The sequence below is a fragment of the Eptatretus burgeri genome, chromosome 8, assembly GCF_056783735.1.
Source record: "Eptatretus burgeri isolate ZD-2024b chromosome 8, Ebu_testis_v1, whole genome shotgun sequence".
NCBI lineage: Eukaryota > Metazoa > Chordata > Myxini > Myxiniformes > Myxinidae > Eptatretus > Eptatretus burgeri.
In genome coordinates, this window is record NC_140968.1 from 93,626,584 (window position 1) to 93,651,310 (window position 24,727).

A 24,727-nucleotide genomic window follows, 5' to 3' on the forward strand; every position below is an offset into this window, starting at 1 on the left:
TCCACGCGATCCCATCTTTTTCCCCTGAAGGTTTTGAAAGATTTTAATAGCGCTGAACATTGGTGAAGGGTCATGTTTAAATAAAATGGTCTTAACGGATGAAAAACTTATTTAATTCAACGATACCAATGTCGAGCCGTGGACGCAGTGAATTCTCTGCTATCTCAAAACCGTTCCCTTCCGTTCGTCCTGTGACCAATCTTCTGATTCTCACATCTATATCTATCTTGATTAAAGACTATATCCGTTACATTCCGTCCCCCCCCATCGCCCACAACCCCAGCCCTCCACGACCAGCAGGTGACATCCACCCCCGTCTGACGTCAAAGCGTGACGTCAACTCGCTACCCGCGGCGCCCCCATTCCTCAGCCCAACCTTCCCACCATTCTTCTTCTTCTTCTTCTTCTTCCTCTACCAGTGCGTCTCCCACCGGTTCCCACGGAAAAGGCCAAACGGCCGGTGCGTCTCCGTCGACCTTGCACCCGAACCCCACCATGGCAATCTGCAGCTGAACTGCAGCGGACTCATCGAGCCGAGAAGGAACCGACCCTGGAAAAGGTGAGTGAGGTGGTCTCTCACGATGTGGACCTGGGGAAGGTAAATCGGTGCATTTCGGCAATGGCCAATGAATTTGCCTTTTGGACGTCGTGGAGCGTTTGAGCCCCCGGTGGTCGAAGCCCCCGAATGAAGAACGAGGTGTTCGGAGGTTTAATGCATTCTGAGGGGATTCATGTGGGCATCGTCCCGTGTGCGTCTCTCTCAGACCTTGATATCTAACCACCAAATGCTCAAGATCCCCACAGATATGGACTCCCAGTTGCCAAATCCCCCTCAACCTCTAAAACTCGTGCGGATTTATCACTTCCATGCTCCGACTCGCTGGGAATGACGGAGGGAGGACACAATTGAGCGTTGGCGTTGCTGATCCTCAACCTCATGCTTCCGTCCCCTCCCTTCCTCTTCTTCTTCCCCATCCACCTCCTCCTCCTCCTCCCTTCTACCACCTTCTCTCCTCCACTGCGCGCCCGTAGGGCTGCTCGTCGTCATGCACGCCTCAGCATTCTCTTCGTTTCGCTCATCTGAAAGTGGAGCCGCCGGCGCTCCTGGGACATCGGATCCGACGGCGCTGGTCAAGGCTCAGGCAGATCTGTCGAGCTCCAGACTGAACAGGAAACGTCGGGTCCTGACCAAAGCTGCGCCGGTCGAGGAGCTCCCGTTCGCTCAGGACATGAGCGCTTGGCGCCATCCGTCCGATCCGTACGGACCTCCGCTCGATTCGCTCGACAGTCGGAGCAGGGAAGCCTCGGTGGACAGTTACTCGGGACTGAGCGGACCGCCAGCGCTTGCCAAGCGCTTCTTCGCCAAGAACTGGTCGGCGGACACGGGCTACTTCACGAACACGGAGCGAAGCTTCGCCGAGAACTGTGAGGAGGAGGCCGAAGGGATCCGTGAGGACATCACCACGATCTTCAGCTTCCTGGACGACATCAGCACGAGCGGGTCTTCGGCGTCGGGGACTTCACGCAATGAGCGACGAATGGCCGCCCTGAGGGCTCACTCCGAAGGAGAAGGGCTCACTCAGTGCTCGGAGCGTGAGCTCAAGCGCTCCGGGCTCCTGCCCGCCGGGCATTCATGCGACTCCGGACGCGGGATGTTCCCTGAGGCCGAACCCCTGCCTGGTGCTCCGCCAACCACCCGTGGTCATCAACAATCGTCTCAGCCGTGTCCCTTCCCTCGTGTCCTGCGATCGTCGTCCAGCATGGGGAGCCAGAAGATGCCCGTGAGACTGAACTCTATCCCAGAAAGCAGCGATCAGTCTCCCGCTTGGAGCGGTGCCTATGGGACGGAGCCCGATATGCAGGGGGTCCCCCAGTACTCCAAGTCAGGGGACCAGTGCCAAGTGAACCGACCGTGCCAGTTCGGGCCCGTGAGCAGCCGAAGCGGGTCCACAGACACGTCCACGTGCTTGAACGGAGCGAACAAACTTGTGGGCTGTAACGGAGCGAAGATGGGCAAAGCGGGAGTGGATGCGGCGGCCAAGATCACGTCGGAGGAGCCCGAGCAGCTGAAACTGAGCGTCAGTCAGCTGGTGATGCGTGTGGGCGAGATTGAGCGAAAGCTCGAGTCACTGACAGGTGTGAAGCAAGAGGTCACGCAGGTCTTGGACAAGTTGAACCAGCTCGATGGAAGAATGCAGTGGGAACACGCTTCCGGCCGACGCAATTCTTGCTCAAGCGACATAAGCGCCGACATGGTGCCCCCGTCGTGCGGACGAGCGCACGCGTGTCTGCAGAGCCGCACTCCGGACGTGCGTGCCGGACGTCGCGCTCGACACTCGTTCGAGCGCCGAAGCCGATCGTTCAATGAGGCCGACGCTCCACCGCAGCACCTTTGGGCCGCACCGACACGAGAGAGCAGCGTAGGGGACCTTCGCATGGCGAGGATGCATGGTGGCTCGGAGCACGCACTGTGGGCCATGGGCGACTCCGGCCTGTCGAGGAGGAGTCTTTGTCCGAGCGCCCTGTACGAGGAACGCGGCAGGTGCGGCCCTCCTCGCGGTGTCCCGTACGTCACGTCTCAGGTATACATACACCACGCATCCGCTACCTACCTAACTACCGACCTAACTCGAACATGCATCGATGCATCATCGTTAAGTTCACTTTGTATTCTGCAGTCGTGTGGACACTTGGATGTGATGAGAACTGGACGTGTGTGTGTGTGTGTGTGTGTGTGTGTGTGTGTGTGTGTGTGTGTGTGTGTGTGTGTGTGTGTGTGTGTGTGTGTGTGTGTGTGTGTGTGTGTGTGTGTGTGTGTGTGTGTGTGTGTGTGTGTGTGTGTGTGTGTGTGTGTGTGTGTGTTTTGCGGTTTCTGGTCGTTTGAGACCTGCTTGTTGTGTTTAAGTCTTTCCTCATTGCAGACACTCAGTGCATTGAGTTCCTCTGTACTTAACTGCGTGCAAGGAACAGCAATGACAAAAAATGGTGCATGTGGATTCAGTTACATGGTGCATGCGGTTAAAAGGGTTCATGTGGATGCGGTTACATGGTGCATGTGGTTAAAGGGTGCATGTGGATGCGGTTACATGGTGCATGTGGTTAAAGGGTGCATGTGGATGCGGTTACATGTTGCATGTATCTGCGGTTACATGGTGCATGCGGTTACATGGTGCATGTGGAAGCGGTTTTTTGGTGCATGCGGTTTTGTGGTATATACGTGATTATGCAGTGCATGCAGCGAAATGGTGCACGTGATTTCATGGTATTTGAGATGATGTGGGTGATTATGTGGTTAAATATACATGGTGCAGGTGCATAAGTGGTGACATGCTGCATGTGGTATCATGTTATCTGAGATGACTAGTGCATACAATAACGTGGTATTTGAGATGACATAGGCAATGATATTTTACATGTGGTGAAATGTGATGCAAGTGTATCAGTGGTGACATGCTGCATGCTGTATCATGTTATGTGAGATGACTGGTGCATGTGGTTACTTGGTATTTAAGATGATGTACGAGATTATATTATGTTGTTTATTGTGGTGCAGGTGCGTCAATGGTTACATGCTGTACATGCGGAATCGTGTTATAGATGACTAGTGCATGCAATTCATGTCTCGCGTAGTGCCTAGATGCTGCAATTACATGCTGCACATGGTTACTTGGTATTTAAGATGATGTATGCAGTTACAGGGGCAGGTGCACATAAGTGGTCTCAGTGGTTACATGCTGCATGCAGTTTCATCATATCTGCAATAATTATATGATATATGCAAATATGTGGTGTCATCGGTTAGATATGTCTGGTGTTGGCTGAATGGTTGGTGCTGTGGGCTTGAGATCCAAGGAACCTGAGTTCAAACCCCACTCAGATGTTGAATTAATACCAGGTGGGGTTGACTCTGCCTGTTATCCTTCCGAGGTCGGCAAAATGAGTGCCAGCTTGCTAGTATCCTGTATCGGAGTGGCGACCTGTCCAAGAGCCAAGGAGACTGCTAAGGCAGCACCTACTCTCTGCAGAGTGTATGGTCCGAATGGATGGATTGCTGAAATGGTGCCCGCAGTTACATGATGCATGTCATGTGGTTATGTGGTTTTTGAGATGATGTATGTGATTATATTAGATATCAAATGTGGTTACATGGTACAGGTGCACAAATGGTTTACCGCACCATTTATGCACCTGTACCACGTAACTTGTAAGATGTAATATATATTGTGACGTCCACGGGACTAGAACAGTCCCGCCAACGTAGAATGAGCCGAAACGATGGAGGCTGTTTATTTTTTATAACCCAAAGATGGCGGTTTTAATCGCTCCACAGCAAACAGAACGAGGAAGGTGGCACGAGTCGCTTTTCACTGAGTTAATAATGTTTATTTCTCTAACCAGAAATAATAATAAGACTCGGAAAGAGGAGGGATCCGGGGCGATTCGACGAGATGGTGGTGTGGGTTCGGGCGTGGGGTAAACGCAAACAATTCCAATGGATATACAAATCTCAAACCCTCGAAGGCGCCAGGTACACACACACACACACACACACACACACACACACACACACACACACACACACACACACACACACACACACACACACACACACACAACGTAGCTGGTGGTCAGGCTTGCCCGTGGTGTCGACGCAACAGTCACTGGATTGGCGACGGACGAGCTGGCGTTGCGCTCATCAGGGGCAGGAGACACCGTGGTGCTGTTCCTGGTGGTGTCGACCTCCTGGTGTAGGCCCAAGACTGCTCACAGCCGCCAGGGAGCCAGTTCTGGCACCAAGATGCGAGCAGGAGAGGGAGGCAGGTCCGCCCGCCGTTCGGTCCCATACTCCGAGCCAGCAGAACTCCAGAGCCAACCGAGGTGAGGCACGAGACACGACGAATCAAGGAACGAACCAGCGCAACGAGAGAGCGAAGAGCGAGCTCCGAGACCAACAGCCTCGACCAGACGCTTTCTTTTTATGACTCTTCCTCCACTTCTTTTCCCGAACAGAACCTTTTTATACTCGAGTCCTCGTCACTTCCAATCGAGCCCTTTTATTGGCCCTCTGCCGTCGCCTTCCGCCAATCGTGATCACAGGGTGGAGCCATCCGCAGCACTGTCCTGTTACGTCACGGCAAGCCTACAGGGAATACTAAAAGGGTTTACGCATTCACACTTACCCTAACCCGTCTCCCTATCTAATTACGTGACAATTATCATTTCCCCCTTCAAGAAATGGACATTTACTGGACAACTTATCACCACTGAATTGCTACTTATTACATCGAGATCCTGGTACAACTCGAACAGCATGGCATGCCTAATTAAATATCCTAATTACCCTTTGAATGCATACCCCCCCCCTCAGATGTAACACTGCCACCTCCTCTGGTACCGCAGCTCCTGCAAGGTATATCACAGGCGCTACCGTACCAGCCTTAACACTTACTGACTCACACCTATTTAACCTAACGAAATAAAGTAGGAGGGGCAATGGGCAGCAAGCCGCAGCTAACTTACCTATCCTGCTTAATGTACTACCCCCTTATGGCCTTATCCTCACCTAAACAATCATTCATTTTTTTATCTTTTTATTTAACCACATGAGAGCACCAAGCGAAGTTGCACTCCATCCTCTGGATCATCGCTCTTGTCCAACACTCTTCCAGGGATCTGGGGAGGGGAAACAAAAGGTTCCGCAAAAACACAACACTTGTACTTTACATTCCTACTCTAAGCCTTAACGACACTATTCACGGGATATTTACACTTGAATCCGTCCCCCAGTAGATGCTAATAGACCCAGCGTTACCTGGGGAGCCAATTTTCAAATTTTCTTGACCCCAAAATTATGTGGACATCATGCCCTTGCTGCACATGTCAAGTTGTGTGGGATTGAGTGGGACTCACACATCTTCACAACACTCACACCATGGTCATCATCACATTTCTAGGTCATGGTCCCCACTTTAATGATGCAGGCTGAATCCCGTCATGGCCGTGGGGTGGGTAACCACAAGATGATGGGGGCATCTCAGGTGCAACCATGCCCACAGGTAATCTTTAGTCCAACCAGGACGTTTCTCCGCCCCGCTCCCTTTGATTCCCACCCCCTGGTAGCCATCAGCTCTCACCCCGTACAACACACTGGAAGGGGTCTCACGAGCTCCTCTGGCCTTCCTGGGTCGCCAAGGTCCTACCCGCCTTGGTCGCCCAACCAGACCCTCTCCCAGTTGCCTCCAGACACTGTCACCATCAGCCACCAGGGGTGAATCTCCTTGAAGGGGGTCGCAATTCCCGCTCACCGTGAGCCTCAGCAATCCCTGCGGACAAGCACATCATCCCCACCCACAAAACCCACATGACTCCCCCCACCCCATCGGCCTTACATGTGACACCTGCATTTCTAACACTTCACCGACCATGACCTTCCCTGTTACCACACCATGTCCAATAAAAAATCAATGTGTGCACCATACATTTCACTTCTTAACTTGAAACAACTCACACAGCACTTCTCACCCGATCCACGCACCAACCATTGGACAGCCACTCGTGCCTGCTTTGTTACCAATTACCCACTGTCCCTATTGTCACTCTGAAACCCAGCAGAACTTACAAACCCATGCCAATTTTCCCACAATTCACTATTTTCACCAAAGGAGGGCACTTCGCCACAAACTCACCTGCCGAGCATGGCCCGAAATGCTCAGCCCGATCTAGTCTCCCCGACCCCCGACAGTGATCTCCGGACTCGACCTATGAAAGGGCACCTCGGATAGACCTGGCGGTTCAGCAGGAGGATTCATCCTCTCTGAGTCTAAAAGTCTATTGGAGGGTCCCTCCATCGCCGGGTACCGGCAATATCGTTGCACGTGTCCTCTTCGCCCGCACCGGAAACAACTCCCCATAAAGGCCCCCGTGGGTATCTGTGTAATGTCTCTTCCGGTTCCGGACCCCCTCGACCATAATCTAATTGCTCTATTGGCTGAGCTGGACCCTGCCGCTGTGGCGCACCTACTGCCGAATTACCCTGTATCAAACTTGATAGTTTCTGGCAAATTTCCTGAAACATTTGGGTAATGCCAATTTCTCCCAGCCCCCCTCCCTGATCCCGAATCGTCACCGATGGCCTCTCGGGCACCCGACTCCACGAGGCCAGCCTGGCCACGCACTCGGCCGCTCGGTGCACGGTGGGTGAATCCTGTAGCTCCACTAGCGCTCGGACCTCAGGGTCAGGAAGAGCAGCTAAAAATTTCTCTAGTGCCAGTCTGTCCCATGCCTCCACTGTAAGGTCCTGATACGCAATCCTGACTGATTGGTAAATGTCCTATGCCAGCTCCTGCACTGTCTTACCCGGCATTAATCTGCGGTGCTGGAGCTGGGCCCGCACCAGATCACAGTTTGCCGCGAACCCAAACCGACGGCTCAACGCCTCGCAAATGTGGGAGCTGGTCAACATCCCTCCGCGATCACGTTTAACACGTCTGCGGCTGGTCCCCGCAACGTTGCCACCAAATTCCCTGTACGTTCCCACTCATTCCACCCGTTTGGTCGGGAAATGCACTCAAATTGCGTCAGAAAAGCTTCAACGCTCCCTGACCCATCGAAATTTACCAGGGGGATCACTTTTACGGTGGCCGGCTTCTCAGTTTCTCCCTTGTCCGAATCCAGCCCAGGGATCAAACACCCTTGTGGCTGCGTATCCAATTTCGGAGCCCACTGTGGCCAAAAATGTTTTGTGGTGAGGGTCTCATGGGTCAATTTTGCCTCCTGTTCCAAACGTTGAATGGACCGATTCACCTCTTCCCACAGGATCTTCTGGGCCCGCACAACCTCCTCCAAGGCTCCGTCGCGAGTTTGTAGCTGCTCCTCAACCAACCCGGACACTCTACTTACAAAAGACGGCTCTACCAGGCAAATCTACCAGGCACAAATCCAAGACTTCATCTTGGCTCATAATTTTATCTTGTTCGTCCAAACGAGCCTCCAATCCTTTTACCTCCTCCGCCAAATTCATCCCTTGCTTCCTCAGCTCTCCCCACTCTTCAACTTGCAGCTGCATACGAGCATCCACACAGACATGATGACGTTCCAGGCTTTCATCCACCTTATCAACCCGAATGTTCGTTGCATCAATTTTATCTACCAATTTTTTTCGTATATTTTCCCCCTCCAATGTAATTTCTACCTTTGTTTCCTCCAATCTATCCTCGAATTTACTTTGTATTTCTCCCAATTTAACATCCACTCACTCCTGCATCTCAGTTTTCATTTTCTCCATCTTTTCCCCCAATTCATCCCTCATTAAATCAATCCGTGCACCCAACTGTACCCCCATTACCCTCAATTGATCTGTCATTTCTGCCCTCTGTGTCACGAATTGATTTTCCATTTGTGCCCCCTGTGCCGTCATTTTTGCCCCCTGTGCTGTAATTGCACTCATTAAACGTTCCAACATTGTCCAGATCGTCATCGTGCCGGTTTCCGGCGCTGCCGGCTCCGTTACGGGCGATGAAGCACGGTCCACGCTCGGAATGGGGGAGGTTCCAACCCTACCCCCGTCTCTCCACTCTTCCCCCGACTCGCTGCCAGACACGTGGCCTTCCTCCTCAAACATCTGCACATCCGCCATGGTGCAGAAGTCCCGTTTGCCGCCAATTAATTTAAATTTGAAAAATCCCGCCAAAATTTTCCCGCGCTCGCGCGCTTTTCTGTAGTGATTTTAGATTCCAATTCGTGGCGAGATTTTCATCCTGGTATATAATTTAGAGGGGTTCGAACATCCAACACCCTGACACCAATGTGACGTCCACGGGACTTGAACAGTCCCGCCAACGTAGAATGAGCCGAAACGATGGAGGCGGTTTATTTTTTTATAACCCAAAGATGGCGGTTTTAATCGCTCCACAGCAAACGGGACGAGGAAGGTGGCACGAGTCGCTTTTCACTGAGTTAATAATGTTTATTTCTTTAACCAGAAATAATAATAAGACTCGGCAAGAGGAGGGATCCGGGGCGATTCAACGGGATGGTGGTGTGGGTTCGGGCGTGGGGAAAATCACAAACAATTCCAATGGATATACAAATCTCAAACCCTCTAAGGCGCCAGGTACACACACACACACACACACACACACACACACACACACACACACACACACACACACACACACACACACACACACACACACACACACACACACACACACACACACACACACACACACACAACGTAGCTGGTGGTCAGGCTTGCCCGTGGTGTCAACGCAACAGTCACTGGATTGGCGCCGGACGAGCTGACGTTGCGCTCGTCAGGGGCAGGAGACACCGTGGTGCTGTTCCTGGTGGTGTCGACCTCCTGGTGTAGGCCCAAGACCGCTCACAGCCGCCAGGGAGCCAGTTCTGGCGCCAAGATGCGAGCAGGAGAGGGAGGCAGGTCTGCCTGCCGTTAGGTCCCGTACTCCGAGCCAGCAGAACTCCAGAGCCAACCGAGGTGAGGCACGAGGCACAGCAAGGCCACGAGACACGACAAATCGAGGAACGAACCAGCGCAACGAGAGAGCGCGCTCCGAGACCAACAGCCTCGACCAGACGCTTTCTTTTTATGACTCTTCCTCCTCTTCTTTTACCGAACAGAACCTTTTTATACTCGACCCCTCGTCACTTTCAATCGAGCCCTTTTATTGGCCCTCTACCGTCACCTTCTGCCAATCGTGATCACAGGGCGGAGCTATCCGCAGCACTGTCCTGTTACGTCACGGCAAGCCTACAGGGAATACTAAAAGGGTTTACGCATGCACACTTACCCTAACCCGTCTCCCTATCTAATTACATGACAATTATCATTTCCCCCTTAAAGAAATGGACATTTACTAGACAACTTATCACCACTGAATTGCTACTTATTACATCGAGATCCTGGTACAACTCGAACAGCATGGCATGCCTAATTAAATATCCTAATTACCCTTTGGATGCATACCCCCCCCCCCCTCAGATGTAACAATATTTAACCTCCGCCATCGAAGATCGGAGGTTACTGTTTTCATCCCTTTCTGTTTGTTTGTTTGTTTGTTTGTTTGTGAACAGTATTACGGAAAAACTCCTCGACGGATTTCGATGAAACTCGGTGGGGGGGGATTAGGTATGGTCCAAGGATCATGCCATTAGATTTTGGACTTGGTCCAAAATCTAATATGCCCGCTATGGCGGGCATTTTGAAAAAATATTTGAATTTTTTTTTTTTTTTGCATTTCTACATGTTTTAAGTGATTTCCAACGCCCCCTCCCCCCAAAAAAAAAATGTTGGAGAAAAAAACATTTGCAACTTTTTTTCAACAAAATTTAGATTTTTTTTTTTTTGCATTTCTACATGTTATAAGTGATTTCCAACAAAAAACATGCCAAAATTATAATTGCGGCTGATTTTGGAACTTCAGGTGGATATACCCACGTAAAATCAATTTGTCTCAAGGAATCTAGTTATGACGAATGAATTGAGTATGTAAAAGGGAACGTTGCAAACTATAACTCTGTGAGCACTGATGACATCAAATTGAATGAATAGGATATCAGGTTCACTTGAGTGACCTTGCAGTATTGGCGGCGGAGGTTTTGCACTCTACCGAGTGCTCCCCCTCTAGTACAAACTGCATTCATGCACTGTACCATAAGAAATATTTTGAATGCAGCCTGTGGCTGTTGGTTGCATCATTGCTGAGAGCATGGCTGTGCTGCTGATGCAGTGCCCCCTATTTCTTGGTTTCTGCAGCTTCGAGTTGAGCAAGGTGTGAGGCTGGGGAGCCAGCCCAAAGGGGTGAGCAGTACTCCCTCAAGCTGCAGATGAAAGCCTTGTTGGTGAATAGGAGCTCAGGTGTGCCAAGGAAGGACTTTGCATAATGGAGGATGCCCCATCTGACTTTAGAGGCCAACCACTTGCAAAGCTTTCATCCGCAGTCTGTGGAATACCGATTCCCCCCCTCTGGCGTGGTGCTCCTGCCTCACACCTAGCTCGACTTCACGCTGTGCAAACCAAGGCTTTTAGGATCATTGGTATCTCCTGTGATGAAGCTGAGTCTTTGGGTCTCTCACCTGCTCACCGGAGGCAGGTCGGTAGTCTTTCTGTCTTCTGCCATCTCCTCTCCGGCCTTGCCCCCCCCCCCTTTTGCTCTGTCTCTGATCTGTCCCCCTTATGCAGTTGGGTGCTCAAGGTATGCCAAAAACCTCTTCTGGTGAAACTACCAAAATGAAGAATCACTGCTCACCTTCACTCTTTCATTCCTCTTTTTCCCCACCTCTGGAACAAACTCCCACACTCTCTTCATTCGCACTCCTCCCTCCAGGTCTTCAAAATAGCTGTTCACCACCATCTCACACCTGATAGACCATCCAAATCTTCCCCCATCCAAAATCTTGATCTTTACTACCTCTGTTAATCCACCCCAAATCCACCTCCTTCAAATTCCCTGTTTTCTTTCCTGAAAGTCCCTGCAGTACCATCTTGTTTACCCTGTGTACCCTGCCCCATCCCTCTCCCTTCCACAGATATTCTATTGTCTCCGTTCCCCACTATTTTGTGCTTCCCTCTCCCATCCCTTTTGTCTCCTGCTTTGTTATATGTTTGTTTCTGTGTATTCGTTCTTACACGAGCCTTGACTTGGTATACCCCCCCTCCCCCCCAAAAAAAAACACTTTGAAATATGGCTTGAGATCATGGCCTGAGAGTGAGACCCAAGAGTTTGAGTGACTGAACATCTTCAAGACGGTTGTTGAGAAAGTAGATGGGAGCATTTGCGGAACGGTCCTTTCGGAGAATGAGAGTGAGTGCATGGGGTTTGTCAGGGTTAAAAGACATATTCCAAGTGTTTCACCAGTTTGTGATTTTGTCAAGGTCTGAGGAGAGGGAAGAGGCTGGTACCTGTCTGCAAGAAGGATGAAGGATATGGCAGAGATTGGAGTTATCAACAAAGAGATGAAGAGGATTTTCCAGAGAGTCAGTGAAATCATTGAGGAAGATTAGGAATAATGTGGGGCCTAGAACACTGCCTTGGGGCTACTTCAGCCTTGATAGGGAGAGGACAAGAAAGGGTTCCTTTGAGAGCCACACGTTGGTTATGGGAGTGGAGGAAGTTAGCAATCCAAGAGTGGAGTTGGCTTGGATTCCATAGTCAGATCGTTTGGAGAGCATGGCAGGATGCCAGACTGTATCAAAAGCTCGAGATATGTCAAGATATCTCAGATCTGATGTCTGATGTTGAGGTCCTCCATTCATGGTTGGAAGAGTAGGAGTAGCATGTCCAAGGTGGAGTGACCAGGTCTGAATCTGAATTGATGATTTGAGATGAGGCTGTTGGAGAAAAGTAATGTTTTTATGTCAACTGCGATGATGGATTCCATGACATTGCTGATGATTGGAAGTCAGCAAATTGGTCTGTTGGGATCCATTTTTACACCTCTTTTGTGCAATGCTGTGATGTTGGCTGATTTTCCAAGCAGATAGAAGATGACCAAGGGTAAATGACAGGGTGAAAAGGGCAGAGAGAGGATGTGCAAGAGCAGTACAGCAGATTTTTAGGCCACCTGAGTCGATGGTGGTCTAACACATGGGCATGCAGGGTTCATGCTCAGGGGCCCGGGCTCAATGTGGGCCCCAGGCAGAGGCGGCGTGAGGGCCATGCGTGCATGGCACCCCCCCCCCCAATTACATGGGGCCCCACACGACCGATCATGTTTCACAATCTTTCGAGATACCCACTCTGACGGTGAGGCCTCACTTTGCCGACTTGAGACATTTGAACTTGTGAGTGGTGATAAAGAGTGCAAAGGGAATGCTCCATCTCAGGGAAAGAAAGGACCGTCACGTCATGAATCGATTAAAAAAATATGTTTTCCCCTGATGTTTAACTCGACAGGACCATCACAAAATTAGGGGGTGAGGTTAGTTGTGAAAGCAGGTTAAGTGGAATAATAACGACGTTTGATGTATACAAATGCAACAATAATCACAATAAATCCTTTCTATAATTCACAGACTAGTTTGTGTTTTATGACAAGTTTGTGTTTGTTTGTTTGTCACGCTACTCCGCCTACAGTTCTCCGCTGATTTCATCCAGACTTGGGATCAGTATGACTTCAATTAATGGATAGGGGTGTCTTATCTTTGCCGGTGTTCTTGGGGGGGGGGCAGTGGGGGAGGGGGTGGGACTGAAATTATCAATGTAAATGTGTATCGTGTAGCGCCACCTCCAGGTGTAAGAAGGTATTAGAGGTGTCCACCATTTACAGTGCAGTGTTCCTGTCCTCACATTTTCCAGTGCAGTGAGGTGTTTTGAATTATAAGCAGGACGTATGTTTTTGCTTCATGCACGAAACCAGGATTATTATTTTGCCAAGACAGAGCTGTCAGTTGCTTATGCACCGCCCAAATAAGGGTATGCGTCAGAAGAACGTGTTGCATGCTTGGAACAAGATCGCCCACATAGTGGGTACTCTGCTAGTTTTATATAATTCCTCATGTTAATACTTATCAACATTGTTTAGCAAATCCACACTACAGTTTATTGTACTGTCACAAACAACCCCTCATTTGTAAATGGACTAACCTGTACACACGGCAGAACATTGCGGTTTATACAATCAGAACACCTGTCTGAAGGATGAAACGAACCATCTCCAGCGGTGCTGAAAAGCAGAAAATAACTCAACAAGAGGTGAAAAGGGTGGAAATTCACCCAAAATTAACTTTTTTCATTACACAAATGGCAAAACCAAAAAAGGGTCTTCAGTCTAGCACATCTGGGGTGTGTCCTATTTCCAATCAACTTGCTATCGCTTGATAAGCCAACCGCCATTCCTTATCATCGGTTTCGTTGGACTGCTTACACGAGTGTTTAAGCCACTTGAAAACTTTGAGAGACTTTTTGCTCTTCTACGAGCCTCGTCTATGTGTACAAAAGAATAAGAAAATAAAAACTTAGTAACTTAACACAACCCTGCAAGTATTGGGCTGTGTTCCATTTCCAATCAGCTTGTAGAGTGCTCGCCAAGTGGCTTAATCACTCAAGCACTCCAACGAAACGGTTGATAAAGAATGGCTGGCTTGGCAAGCGATAGCAAGCTGATTGGTATTGGAACACTTTTACATGCCATTTTTTTCCAAGGGGGGAAAAAGGCAATAAAACACAGGATTTTCTCCAGATTTTTTGTAGTTAAGTCTAAAGCAACATCAGTTAAGGGAGTGTGAAAATATCAAGAAGTTCTCATTTTTGGGCCTGGAATATTGTTTTGCCCAGGGCCCCCCAAAAAAGTTAATCCGCCTCTGACGTGAGCTGATGCCATCTGGTCCAGTTGCATCATCAGAGTTGAGGGTTGCTCGAAACTTTTACACTTTCGCAGGTGCAAAAGACAAAATCCAGGAGCAGTTGAGTATGAGACAGACAGACAGAGACACATTAAGGATATTAGGGATACAAGATTTTGAAGCAAACACAGAATTGAGGCACTTGGCCTTCTCACAAGCAGAGTCAGCTGTGGTGCCATTTGAAGTGAGGGAAGGGATGGAAGGGGAGCATACACCAGAGACAGACTTGACAAGGTGCCACCAGGTTTTACAGGAGGGAGACGAGTTTGAAAGTTCATTCTTGAGATTCGACAGATGTTGTTTTCTGGCTTCTCTGAGAACAGACACACACTTGGTGTAGGCTTTGTGGAATGCTCTGAGGTTGCCTTAGGTTGGATTTGCCTTCCAGAAGGAGAATGTAATTTGTTTTAAAGCAACAGCTTCACCACAGGATTCAGAGTACCAAGAGCAGGAGGATGGGTAAGATAATTGAAGAAAAGATGGGATGAATCTGTGCATAAGAGAGAACAGGTTTCTGTCGAAGACTTCCCAGGCTAAATCAATATCAGGGCGGTAGATATAGGAGACCAGTCCTGAAATGTGGTGTCTGCTGGCAGTCCCTGCCAGTGCCCTACTCTTCGGCACAGGCTGTTCTCTGAGAATGGTCAGAGATGTGTTGACCTTCACAAGCATATGAATGAGATGAGCCAATTGGGGGCAGAGGACGAGCAAGTTACATTGCCGGGGAAGTTCGTCATCAAATCAAGAAGGGAAGAGTTTTCTATTGGGAGAAATCTAGGTTGTTAAATTCATTGATTGAGTCAGTCCCATACAGTCACAGAAGTCTTTTGCAGAAGTGTCATGGCTGGTGTGAGAGGTACCAACACCCAGCCAATTAGCATGGTGACAATTTAAGTCACCACATATGAGGAAGAGAGAGTTGGGATGAGTGGTTAAAAGGAGAGAGAGAAAGACAGAGACAGAGAAAGACAGACGTTACTGTTGGGAGGGTGGTGCAACACACAGACAAACATGAGGTGGGAGCATTGGAGAAGTTGCAGCCAGAGGGACTCCTGCGTCTTTTGAGGTGTAAGAGCAATCTTCAGAGTGCCAAATTGAGTTTTTGATGTACATCGCAACTCCGCCACCTGGACTTTGTGTATTCAATCAACATTGGGAGACATCTGAAATATATAACAATTTTTTGGATTTGCCCCCCCCCCTGGCCCCCCTGTTTATTCCCCAGGGGATGGTGACTTGGGGTCAAAACAGGAAAAATTAGAAGAGCGCTCTTCGATGTTGTGACATCGCAAGACATGCCTCTGCCCACATTATTACATCATTATTCATACTTTTACCAAGTTTGATTGAAAATCCTTAACCTATAATTCAAAATATGAGTTAATTCTGGCTGCCAGATCATGCGTCCAAACAGGTTGAAATTTAAAACGCATATTGCCCACGACGACAAGATCATAACTTTGATGTTTCACGTCGATTGATGAAGCTGTTCTCGAGAAATAATTTAAAGATTTTCGTTCAATAAAATATGGTGTTGGTGTTGGCGCAGTGGTGTTGCTATCGCTGGTGTTGACAGCCTGGTGTTGGCGCAGTGGTTAGGGCAGTGGCTTGGGATCCAAAAGGTCCTGAGTTCAAGCCCCGTTGGGCCACTGAATTAATACACCAGGGGGTTAACTCAGCCTGTCATCCTTCCGAGGTCGGCGAAGTGAGTACCAGTATACTGGGCCGGTGTATACCCCGGTTAAAATAGGTGTACCATATCCCTGTGTCGTAAGAGGCGACCAGGGTTGCGTCAGGAAGGGCATCCGGCGTAAAACGTGCCAAATCACTATGCGGATCATACGGATGATCCGCTGTGGCGACCCCTAACTGGAGCAGCCGAAAGAAGAAGGAAAAAAAAATATGGCTGCCAGACCATGTGACTTATTAATTATTTGTGAACACGCTGGTATCATCAAGGCTTGGGGAATATCTTGGTGAAGTTTCCCCTTGATCTGTCAAGTCATTCTGGAAATGATTTTTAAAGGTTTTTTCTTCACAAAAATCAGAGCCGCCAAACCATGTGACCTATGTCATCATAGGTGGAGAACTTTTTGTTCTTCATGGATAAGTTTTGCCTGTAAAGTTTTTCCTCGATATGTTCAGCCGTTTCAGAGAAGAAGAGGGTTGGGGGAGCAAGGATGGGTGAGGGAGAGGGGAGCTAGGAATGGGCGGGGGGGTGAGGAAAGGGGTGGGAGGGGGAGAGCGAGGCCTCACTAAATGTCACAATACATTCCGGAAGGGAGCATGGGAGCGAGAAGGATGGGTAGAGGGAGGAGTAGGAAGTGGAGAGGGGGTTTGGGAGGAGGTAAGCATGAGGGGAGGGGGTTCTGAATTTGTGTTTGGTTGTGACTCTTGTAAAGAAAAGGGGGGAGGGGATGTAGTACAGGATTGAATAAAATGGGGTACATTAATGCAGCACGTGGAGACTGCCCTGATATGTCCTTGCGGTGGGGGGGGGAGGGGGGAGGGGCTTTGGCAGGAAGTAAGCCTGAGGGGAGGAAGAGGGCTGGCACTGTGATGGGAAGGGAAGGCAGTGTGAGGGGGAGGAAGGTGGTTTGAGGGCAGTGGAAGGGAAGGCAGCGTGAGGGAAGGGAAAGGCAGTGTGATGGGAAGAGAAGGCGGCATGTGGATTGGGGAAAGGGAAGGCAGCATGAGGGGAAAGGAATGCGGCGTGAGGGGAGGGAAAGGGAAGGGTGATAAAATGTGCCCAAACAGCAACATTTTCTTTTTAACCACTGGGTTCCACATAAAATCGAGTAGGAGCATGTAAAACCCATGCTATCTACCTGGCAAAGGCTTACCTGTATGCATACTTGCTCGAACATGCAGCGACCTTTGCACCCCTCAGATCGGCTCACTCCAAATCGTATTGGTACATGCTACACTCTTGGGAATCTATTTAAATTCAAAACTAAACCGTCAGTCCTTAAATAATAGTCCTCTTAACAGAGGGGGAGGTGGGGAAAGAGAGGGAGAGGGGTGCCAGAGGGAGGAAGAGGAGTAGGAGAAAGAGGGGGGAGAGAGAAGGGGGTGGGGTGAGAGAGAGTGGTGGTGAGGGGGAGAGAGGGAGAGGGTGGGAGAGAGGAGTGGTGAGAGAGGGGTGGTGAGAGAGAGGTGGTGAGAGAGAGAGAGAGAGTGGGGTGGGGGTGAGAGGGAGGGGAGAGAGGGAGGGGAAGAGAGGAGTGGTGAGAGGGAGGGGAAGAGAGGAGTGGTGAGAGGGAGGGGGTGAGAAAGAGGGGTGAGAGAGGAGGGGAGAGAGAGGAGGGGAGAGAGAGTGGGAGAGAGGGAGGGGTGCCAGAGGGAGGAAGAGGAGTAGGAGAGAGAGTAGGACAGAGAGAGAGAAGGGGGAGAGAGAGTTGTGGTGTGAGAGAGAAGATGGGAGAGAGGGAAGGGGGGGGAGAGGAAGGGTGGGGAAGGGGGGGAGAGAGAGAGGGAGGATTCCAGCAGATGTGAGTGTGATGCCCATTTTAACATCCATTCGAGAGACTGAACACACATTGATGAATCACCCTGCCGGTGAAACACCTGAATGACACTTTATAGCTGGGTCAGGATTCAAATCCAGGCGAGCCAGCTTATATCGAGCGTGCATACCTCTCGGCTACCATGCCCTGATCTGGCGATTCCTTGCTTTGTAGCCACTGAAAGTATTTTTTACTTATTGTGATCCTGTAATTACCTCCACCACTGCAGGTGAAGGGGGTAATGTTTTCACCCCTTTCTCTCTGTTTCTTTGTTTTTTTGTGTGTAGGACTCAAAAAGTTGTGGACAGATCTGGATGAAATTTTGTGGACAGGTTCTGTGTGTGATGAGGACAAACTGATTAGATGTTGGTGAAGATCCGGATCCTGATCTGATAATTTTTAAAGTGAGAAATGGGGCCAAAAACTATATGGAGCACGATATCTCAAAAAGCTGTGGACGGTTTCAGACGAAACATGGTGGACACTTTGGTTGTGTGAGAAGAATGAATTGATTCGATTTTGATGAAGATCCGAATCCGGATCTGGATACAAGAATTATTTAATTTTAAAGTGATTCTTCACCATTGAAAGATAGGGCCAAAAACGATATATAGCATGATATTTCAAAATTGTATTGGGCCCGATATGTTCTCATGGATCAGGAAATGTGTGGTGGAGGTATGCACTCTACTGAGTGCCCTTCTAGTTTATTTTGCCTCCCTAACTCCAGAGATGTCCCCATCGAGAACCGAGCCGTGGTATCCCCATGGAAGCTTGTCGACGAACCCCCCCCCCAAATTTTATGAAACGCTTAATTTTTTTAATATGTATTATAGGTGTACTGCATATTAATATACTTTATGTTCATCTTTTAGCCAAGAAAGCAGATCACACAAAAAGGTTAAATAAACAAACTACATTTGTGATTGCTGAAAAAAAGGACGATGTGGACTGTAATGCCATGGCTTGCAAATCAGCTTCAATCCTGCTGGTTAATTGTTTTTGTTGCATTCTATGAAGTTCCACTTTCTGCACATTCCTTCATCTTTTCTTCACTCCATATAATCTTCCGAACAGTTGGAAAAGTTAAGGTTAATGCTTTGCTTAAATAAATACACTTAGTTATAAAAATTGCTAATTTGTTTAAAATCTTCAGATTTCACTCCAGATTTCGACACTTATTTTGCCTACGAGATGCGATTCTCAAATCTGATATAATTTTTTGATTATATATGCTTTAATTATTCCGTGAGAGTAGACCGTGTTTCAAAGGAAAGGCGTGTTTGAATAGGTCAAATCAATATGGCGGCTTAGACCCCTGTGAGGCAAATTTGGGCTGACCAAGGATAAGCCTTTCATGGAAGTAAGCCGTTAATTATCTTCAAAAAGGAGTGTTTTAATTTCCCCAAACACCCAATTTTAATTTACAAACTTCTTTGGAGCATTCTTAGGATGCATGCAAAGTTTGGGGGCCTGAGGTTTCATGGTTTTGGAGTTATGGAGGAGACACACACACACACACACACACACACACACACTTATTAGTATAGATACGAGAAGCACCCTCTCCCACCTCTGGAACTGCCAGGGGGATGATGTTATTATCTTTATTCAAATGTGTAATTCAAACTGTATAATTTACTGTATAATTCAAAACACTGTATAATATAATCAAACTTACTGTGTAATTCAAAACACCTCACGGCACTGGAAAATGTGGGAACAGGAACACTCTAATGTAAAGGGTGCAGACTTATAATAACCTTTCCCACCTGGAGTGGCACTGCACAATACACATTTACATGGAGAATTTGCATCCCCTTCCCTCCCCCCAAGACCGCCGGCAAAGATTTTTTTAAAAAGCACCCCGATGCACTAATTGGGGTCATGCTGATCCAATGCAGCAAGTCTGAATGTCATTGGTGAAGAACTGCAGGAGGAGTAGCACGACAAACAAATAAACACACACCAGTCCGTGAATTCTAGTGAGGATTTGCAATATGAGGTGTGGTTTCTGTCCGTGTGTTTGTCAGTTCGGCTGTTTACCGTTTCCGGTGGCTACTTCCCTCACTGATTTTGAAAACCTCTGCATGCAGGCAAAGCTCACCATTCAACCAGAAGAAATCCATGATACCAAACGAGATACATTTTAAACGTATAAATACCAACATGGAATTTCAGTTTGTTTATTGACAGTGCATTAAGATATGACCTGTGCTGACAGGATGGCCTCAAGGTACACACACTCACCTCTAAGCTGTCTAGCCTGGGTTTGAATCCTGACCCAGCTGTAAACTGTCATCCCGGTTTTTCACAGGCAGGGTGATTCATCCATGTGTGTGCCATCTCTCCGACGGACGTTAAACTGGGCATTCCGACGACCAACATCAGTTGATGGATGTTAAATATCCCCGCTGTGTCCTTGGCGATGAGTCGGAAAGCTATTGCCGTCACCATGGCCAAATTCCTGCCAGAACTACTGCTGGGAATTCAATGGTAAACTACCCAGTGTAACCCTTGCTCAGGAAGCTGCTTCGGCGGAACCGACAATCAATGACAGAGTATGAAGATTGTCACAAAGTTTAACAAAGCACGTCAGCATTGTTAATAACAGTAGCCTATACTGAAAGTCTTTTCCCACACTCTGTTTGAGAAGCTCAACATTCACTTTTGATATGATGGGAGAACAGGCCCATGAATAATATTGATGCCAAAATTTATTTCACAAGCAGGATATTTTGCCGTCTTTTGAGACAAACTGAACCTCGCCTGATGTTGCACCACCATTCTGCAGTGGGCGGAAGAGTACAAGTATCTTTGTTTGGCTCTGAGTGAAACCAGGAGTGCAACACAATGAACCTTTTTAAAGTCCATGAAATAATTTAAATTTAAAGATTAACTTAGACATTTTCTGTTACTGGGACAGATACCTCTGCTTGCTTTTCCCATCACTGGGGACGAGTACTCTTCCGTGTGTGTGTGTGTGTGTGTGTGTGTGTGTGTGTGTGTGTGTGTGTGTGTGTGTGTGTGTGTGTGTGTGTGTGTGTGTGTGTGTGTGTGTGTGTGTGTGTGTGTGTGTCCTCCATGACTTCAAAACCATGAAACCCATCAGCCTGAATCTTTGTGTGCACATTAAGAAAATTCCAAGGAAGTGCATGACTGAAAATTGAGTGTTTGGGATAATTAAAACACCCCTTTTGAAGATAATTAACGGCCTTATTTAATTATATCCTTTCTCAGGAAGATCCTTGGTCACCGCTCTTGATTGGGTCTTTAGGCGTATCCTAGGTAACCTCGCTAGGGTCTGAAGCCGCCATATTTTTTGTCCTGCTCAACCATGCCTTGACTTGGAACAGGCCGCATCGACTTCCTCACGAGTTTTTTTTTTTTTTCCCCACTTTCCTCGCTAATATTGTTGAATGCCTGTTCATCATCGCTAAGAATCGCTGTATACATCGCTTTTGTAAGTGTTATTGTTTTCAAAATCACTTTTGTAAGTGTTAGTGTTTTAAAATTAGTAGCTTGGAGCAATTTCATGCATTATATGATGAAATTTTCCACAATCTCCTCTCACGGACCAATTAAAGTATATCATCAAAATATTATTTTGGTTTTGAGGATCGGATATCGTCCAGACTAAATAAGTGTTGAAATATGATAATTTACACAAATAACGAGTCTTATAACTTAGCCTATATACCTATTTATTTTAAGCAAGCAAGGCTGTGGTTCCTCCTCTTCCATACACACACACACACACACACACACACACACACACACACACACACACACACACACACACACACACACACACACACACACACACACACACACACACACAGGAAAATGTCTCCTGTTTGGAGAAATTATATTCAGTGAACATATATTTCAGAATGAGCCAAAAATTACCAGCTTGATATCGCACCCTGAACCTCAGAGGGACTGCTTATCTATAGCGTCTGCCAGATGTGTGTCTATATTTCTGGACTTTTTGGGAGGCACTCTGCGAGGAATCAAAGCAAATCTGGTGAAAAACGGACGTTTTAATATATAGTTATATCGTTTGTGCGGACCGCGAACCGATGTTCCACGTGATACGTGCACAGGCGGGCAAGCAACATGGTGGATTATCGGAAATGTTTATTTCATGGGCGATTACACTTTGCGATGTCTCCAGGGTTGTTCTATGTTAAACAGCAACTCTTTTGTGGATAAAGTCATTATGTGAACGAAATCATTTAATTTATTTAACTGCTGCAAGCGAGGTGAAGACCAGCTTGAAAGTTAAAGGGATCCTAGATGGTATGTATGCAGCGACAGCCTGGCCAGCCGTTCCAAGTGAACAATTTCATTGGTGTGCTTGCTTGAGTGCTTAAGCCAATTGTAGAGCGCCCTACAGTCGAAAGCGGTACAGTTCACGTCCCGATCGGTATGTACAGTTGGCAGTTGCGACAAGGTAGAGGTAGTTGTATGCAGTCCGTACTTTAGTCAGTAATCACACTGACTCCAATCTGCCGATTCCTGAAGAATTTCCAACATCGACCAAGTAGTGTGTGTGTGTGTGTGTGTGTGTGTGTGTGTGTGTGTGTGTGTGTGTGTGTGTGTGTGTGTGTGTGTGTGTGTGTGTGTGTGTGTGTGTGTTGTTAAAGCATAACATTTTCTCTCGAGTAAATCCCCTCCCCCATGTGTGTGTGTGTATATATATATATATCTCCTCGGTCTCTCTCCCAACGATGGAGCATGCTCGTCCGAGTTGCATTCAGTTGTCACAAGACCAACGATATCAAAGCCCTGCTGCTTAGGACCAACACCGATCTCATCATCATCCCAAACAGGATGACATCGCTCCTGCAGCTCCTCAATGTGTCCATGAACAAGCCATTTAAGGACGGGCTACGTCGCTGCTGGTCCGACTAGATAATGAGTGGGTAGAAAACCTACACCAAGAGCAGGAGACTGGGAAAGGTCGACCTTCGATGATTTGTAGCTGGATCATCAAGGTGTGGGAGGAAATACCGTCGGACATCATCAAGCAAGCATTTCTGAAATGTTGCATCTCCAACAACATGGATGGCACAGAGGACGACATTATTTGGGCGGAGGGGGCTGCAAATGACAGTGACAGCGACGGGGACTTGCTCGACCCTGATTCGGACAAGGAGTTATGTGCCGTCTTTAATGAGGAAAGCGTTGATCAGGATTTCCTCGGGTTTAGCTGAAAAGCTTCATCAAATCTAAACGGCCATTTTCAGGGCCACAAATCCATAATAAATATGTATGATACTGGTATGAATGTCTTTTTTTCCTTTTTCTTGTAACAAAAAAAAAATTTCTCTTTATAATCTCTCCTCTCCTCTCCGCTCTCTTCAACTTCTTGAAAATGAGAATAAGACTGTTAGACAAAATGAAGTGGACACGGGAGTAAACATATCGATACCTCCGTCACTTTATTCCTTACAAAGTTAATGTACAAACGTACTTAGATCTCGATCAGAAAATAAAATGCTCAATACATTAATTAATTTTGAAAGTGAAAAACATGGGCACGGTTAATAAATTAGAAAAGTTGTTATTATTATTATTATTTTTTAAGGGTGAAAAAGGGGTGCGGTTGATACACGGCCGCGGTTTAAACACCGGAAAATATGGTTAGCATTTCACTGAAATGCCTCTTCTTGGACAATTAAATGCTTTATCGGAAAGTCTGGTTTGGATGAATAAGTGCAGAAATAAAATATTGTTTTGAATCATTTTCATTGAATGCCTCGAATTTGGATGGTTGCAGGCAGCATTAATAGACTGCCTTATTTGGTTGAATAAACGCTTTAAATGAATGTCTCTTGGACGAATAGGTGCTTTCATCAAATATCCCATTTGGAGGAATAAGCGCTTTTATTGAACGTCTCATTTGTACGAATAAGTACTTTCACTGAATAACCGAATTCGAGGAATATTTACTTTCATCCAAATGTCTCATTTGAATGCATTAAAGGATTTTAATCAAATCCCTGATGTGGACGAATAGCATTTCAATTGAATGCATCATTTGGATGAATAAGCATTTTAGTCAAATGTCTCATCTGTTCAAATGAATGCTTTTAATTGAATGTCTCACTTGGAACAAAAGGAGCTTTAATGAAATGCTTCATTTTGGACAAATAAGGGCTTTCATTGAATCCTGAACTTGGATGAATAAGCACATTGAGGAAATGTCTCATTTAGAGAAATAAGCACATGAGTCGATTTTAACATTTGGGCAAAAAGCAAGGTCTTTGAATTCCTCATTTTGACAAATAAGCCCTTTCATCAAATGCCTCATTTGGATGAACAGAACACCCTCTCCAATGGGAGCGGCAGAAAGGGTCACATTATTATCCTCTCTGGGGTAGCTATATAGATTACAGTAGATCTCGGCTCAGGTTCGTTCGTCTGTGGAGTCATGATGAGCATATAATGCCTCAAGAACATCTGGTTTCCTCCCTTTCAGTGTCATGTTTATTCAGCAGTACCAACTGTTTAAAAAGGTAATCGTATGTGTTTGTGGTTTATAATATTTCTTACTTCTGTTTGGGGTGCTCCATGAAATGCCACGATAAGCTATTTATATATGTTAACACAGCATTTGGCCAAAGCAAAAAACCCCTTGAGGAGGGGGGGGGTGGTACAAAGTCGCTCCAGCCTCCATCATGTGACCCTTAGTCCTGTCAAGTTTGGTTGAAATTGTATAAGTAACGACCAGACAGACACCAAATTACATATTTTAGTATGACAATACACTTGAATAAACTACCTCCTTGTACTGGCAGGATGGCCGAGAACTATGCACACTCGACTCGAAGCTGTCCATCCTGGGTTAGAA

The 24,727-nt window shown here is 47.3% G+C and overlaps 1 protein-coding gene across 2 annotated transcripts in view; it reads left to right on the forward strand.

Annotated features, from left to right (window-relative positions):
- The first annotated feature begins 366 nt into the window (after window positions 1–366).
- LOC147022300 (uncharacterized) overlaps window positions 367–24,727 on the forward strand; it is a 115,097-nt gene continuing 90,736 nt past the window's right edge. The window contains exons 1-2 of one of the 2 annotated variants that reach the window (XM_085893033.1): window positions 367–559; window positions 1,033–2,582. In XM_085893033.1, the coding sequence (XP_085749159.1) occupies window positions 1,047–2,582 (1,536 nt within the window). In that variant the 5' untranslated portion in view covers window positions 367–559; window positions 1,033–1,046. The remainder of the gene's footprint in view (window positions 560–1,032; window positions 2,583–24,727) is intronic. The other variant, XM_085893032.1, reaches the window with a different exon arrangement.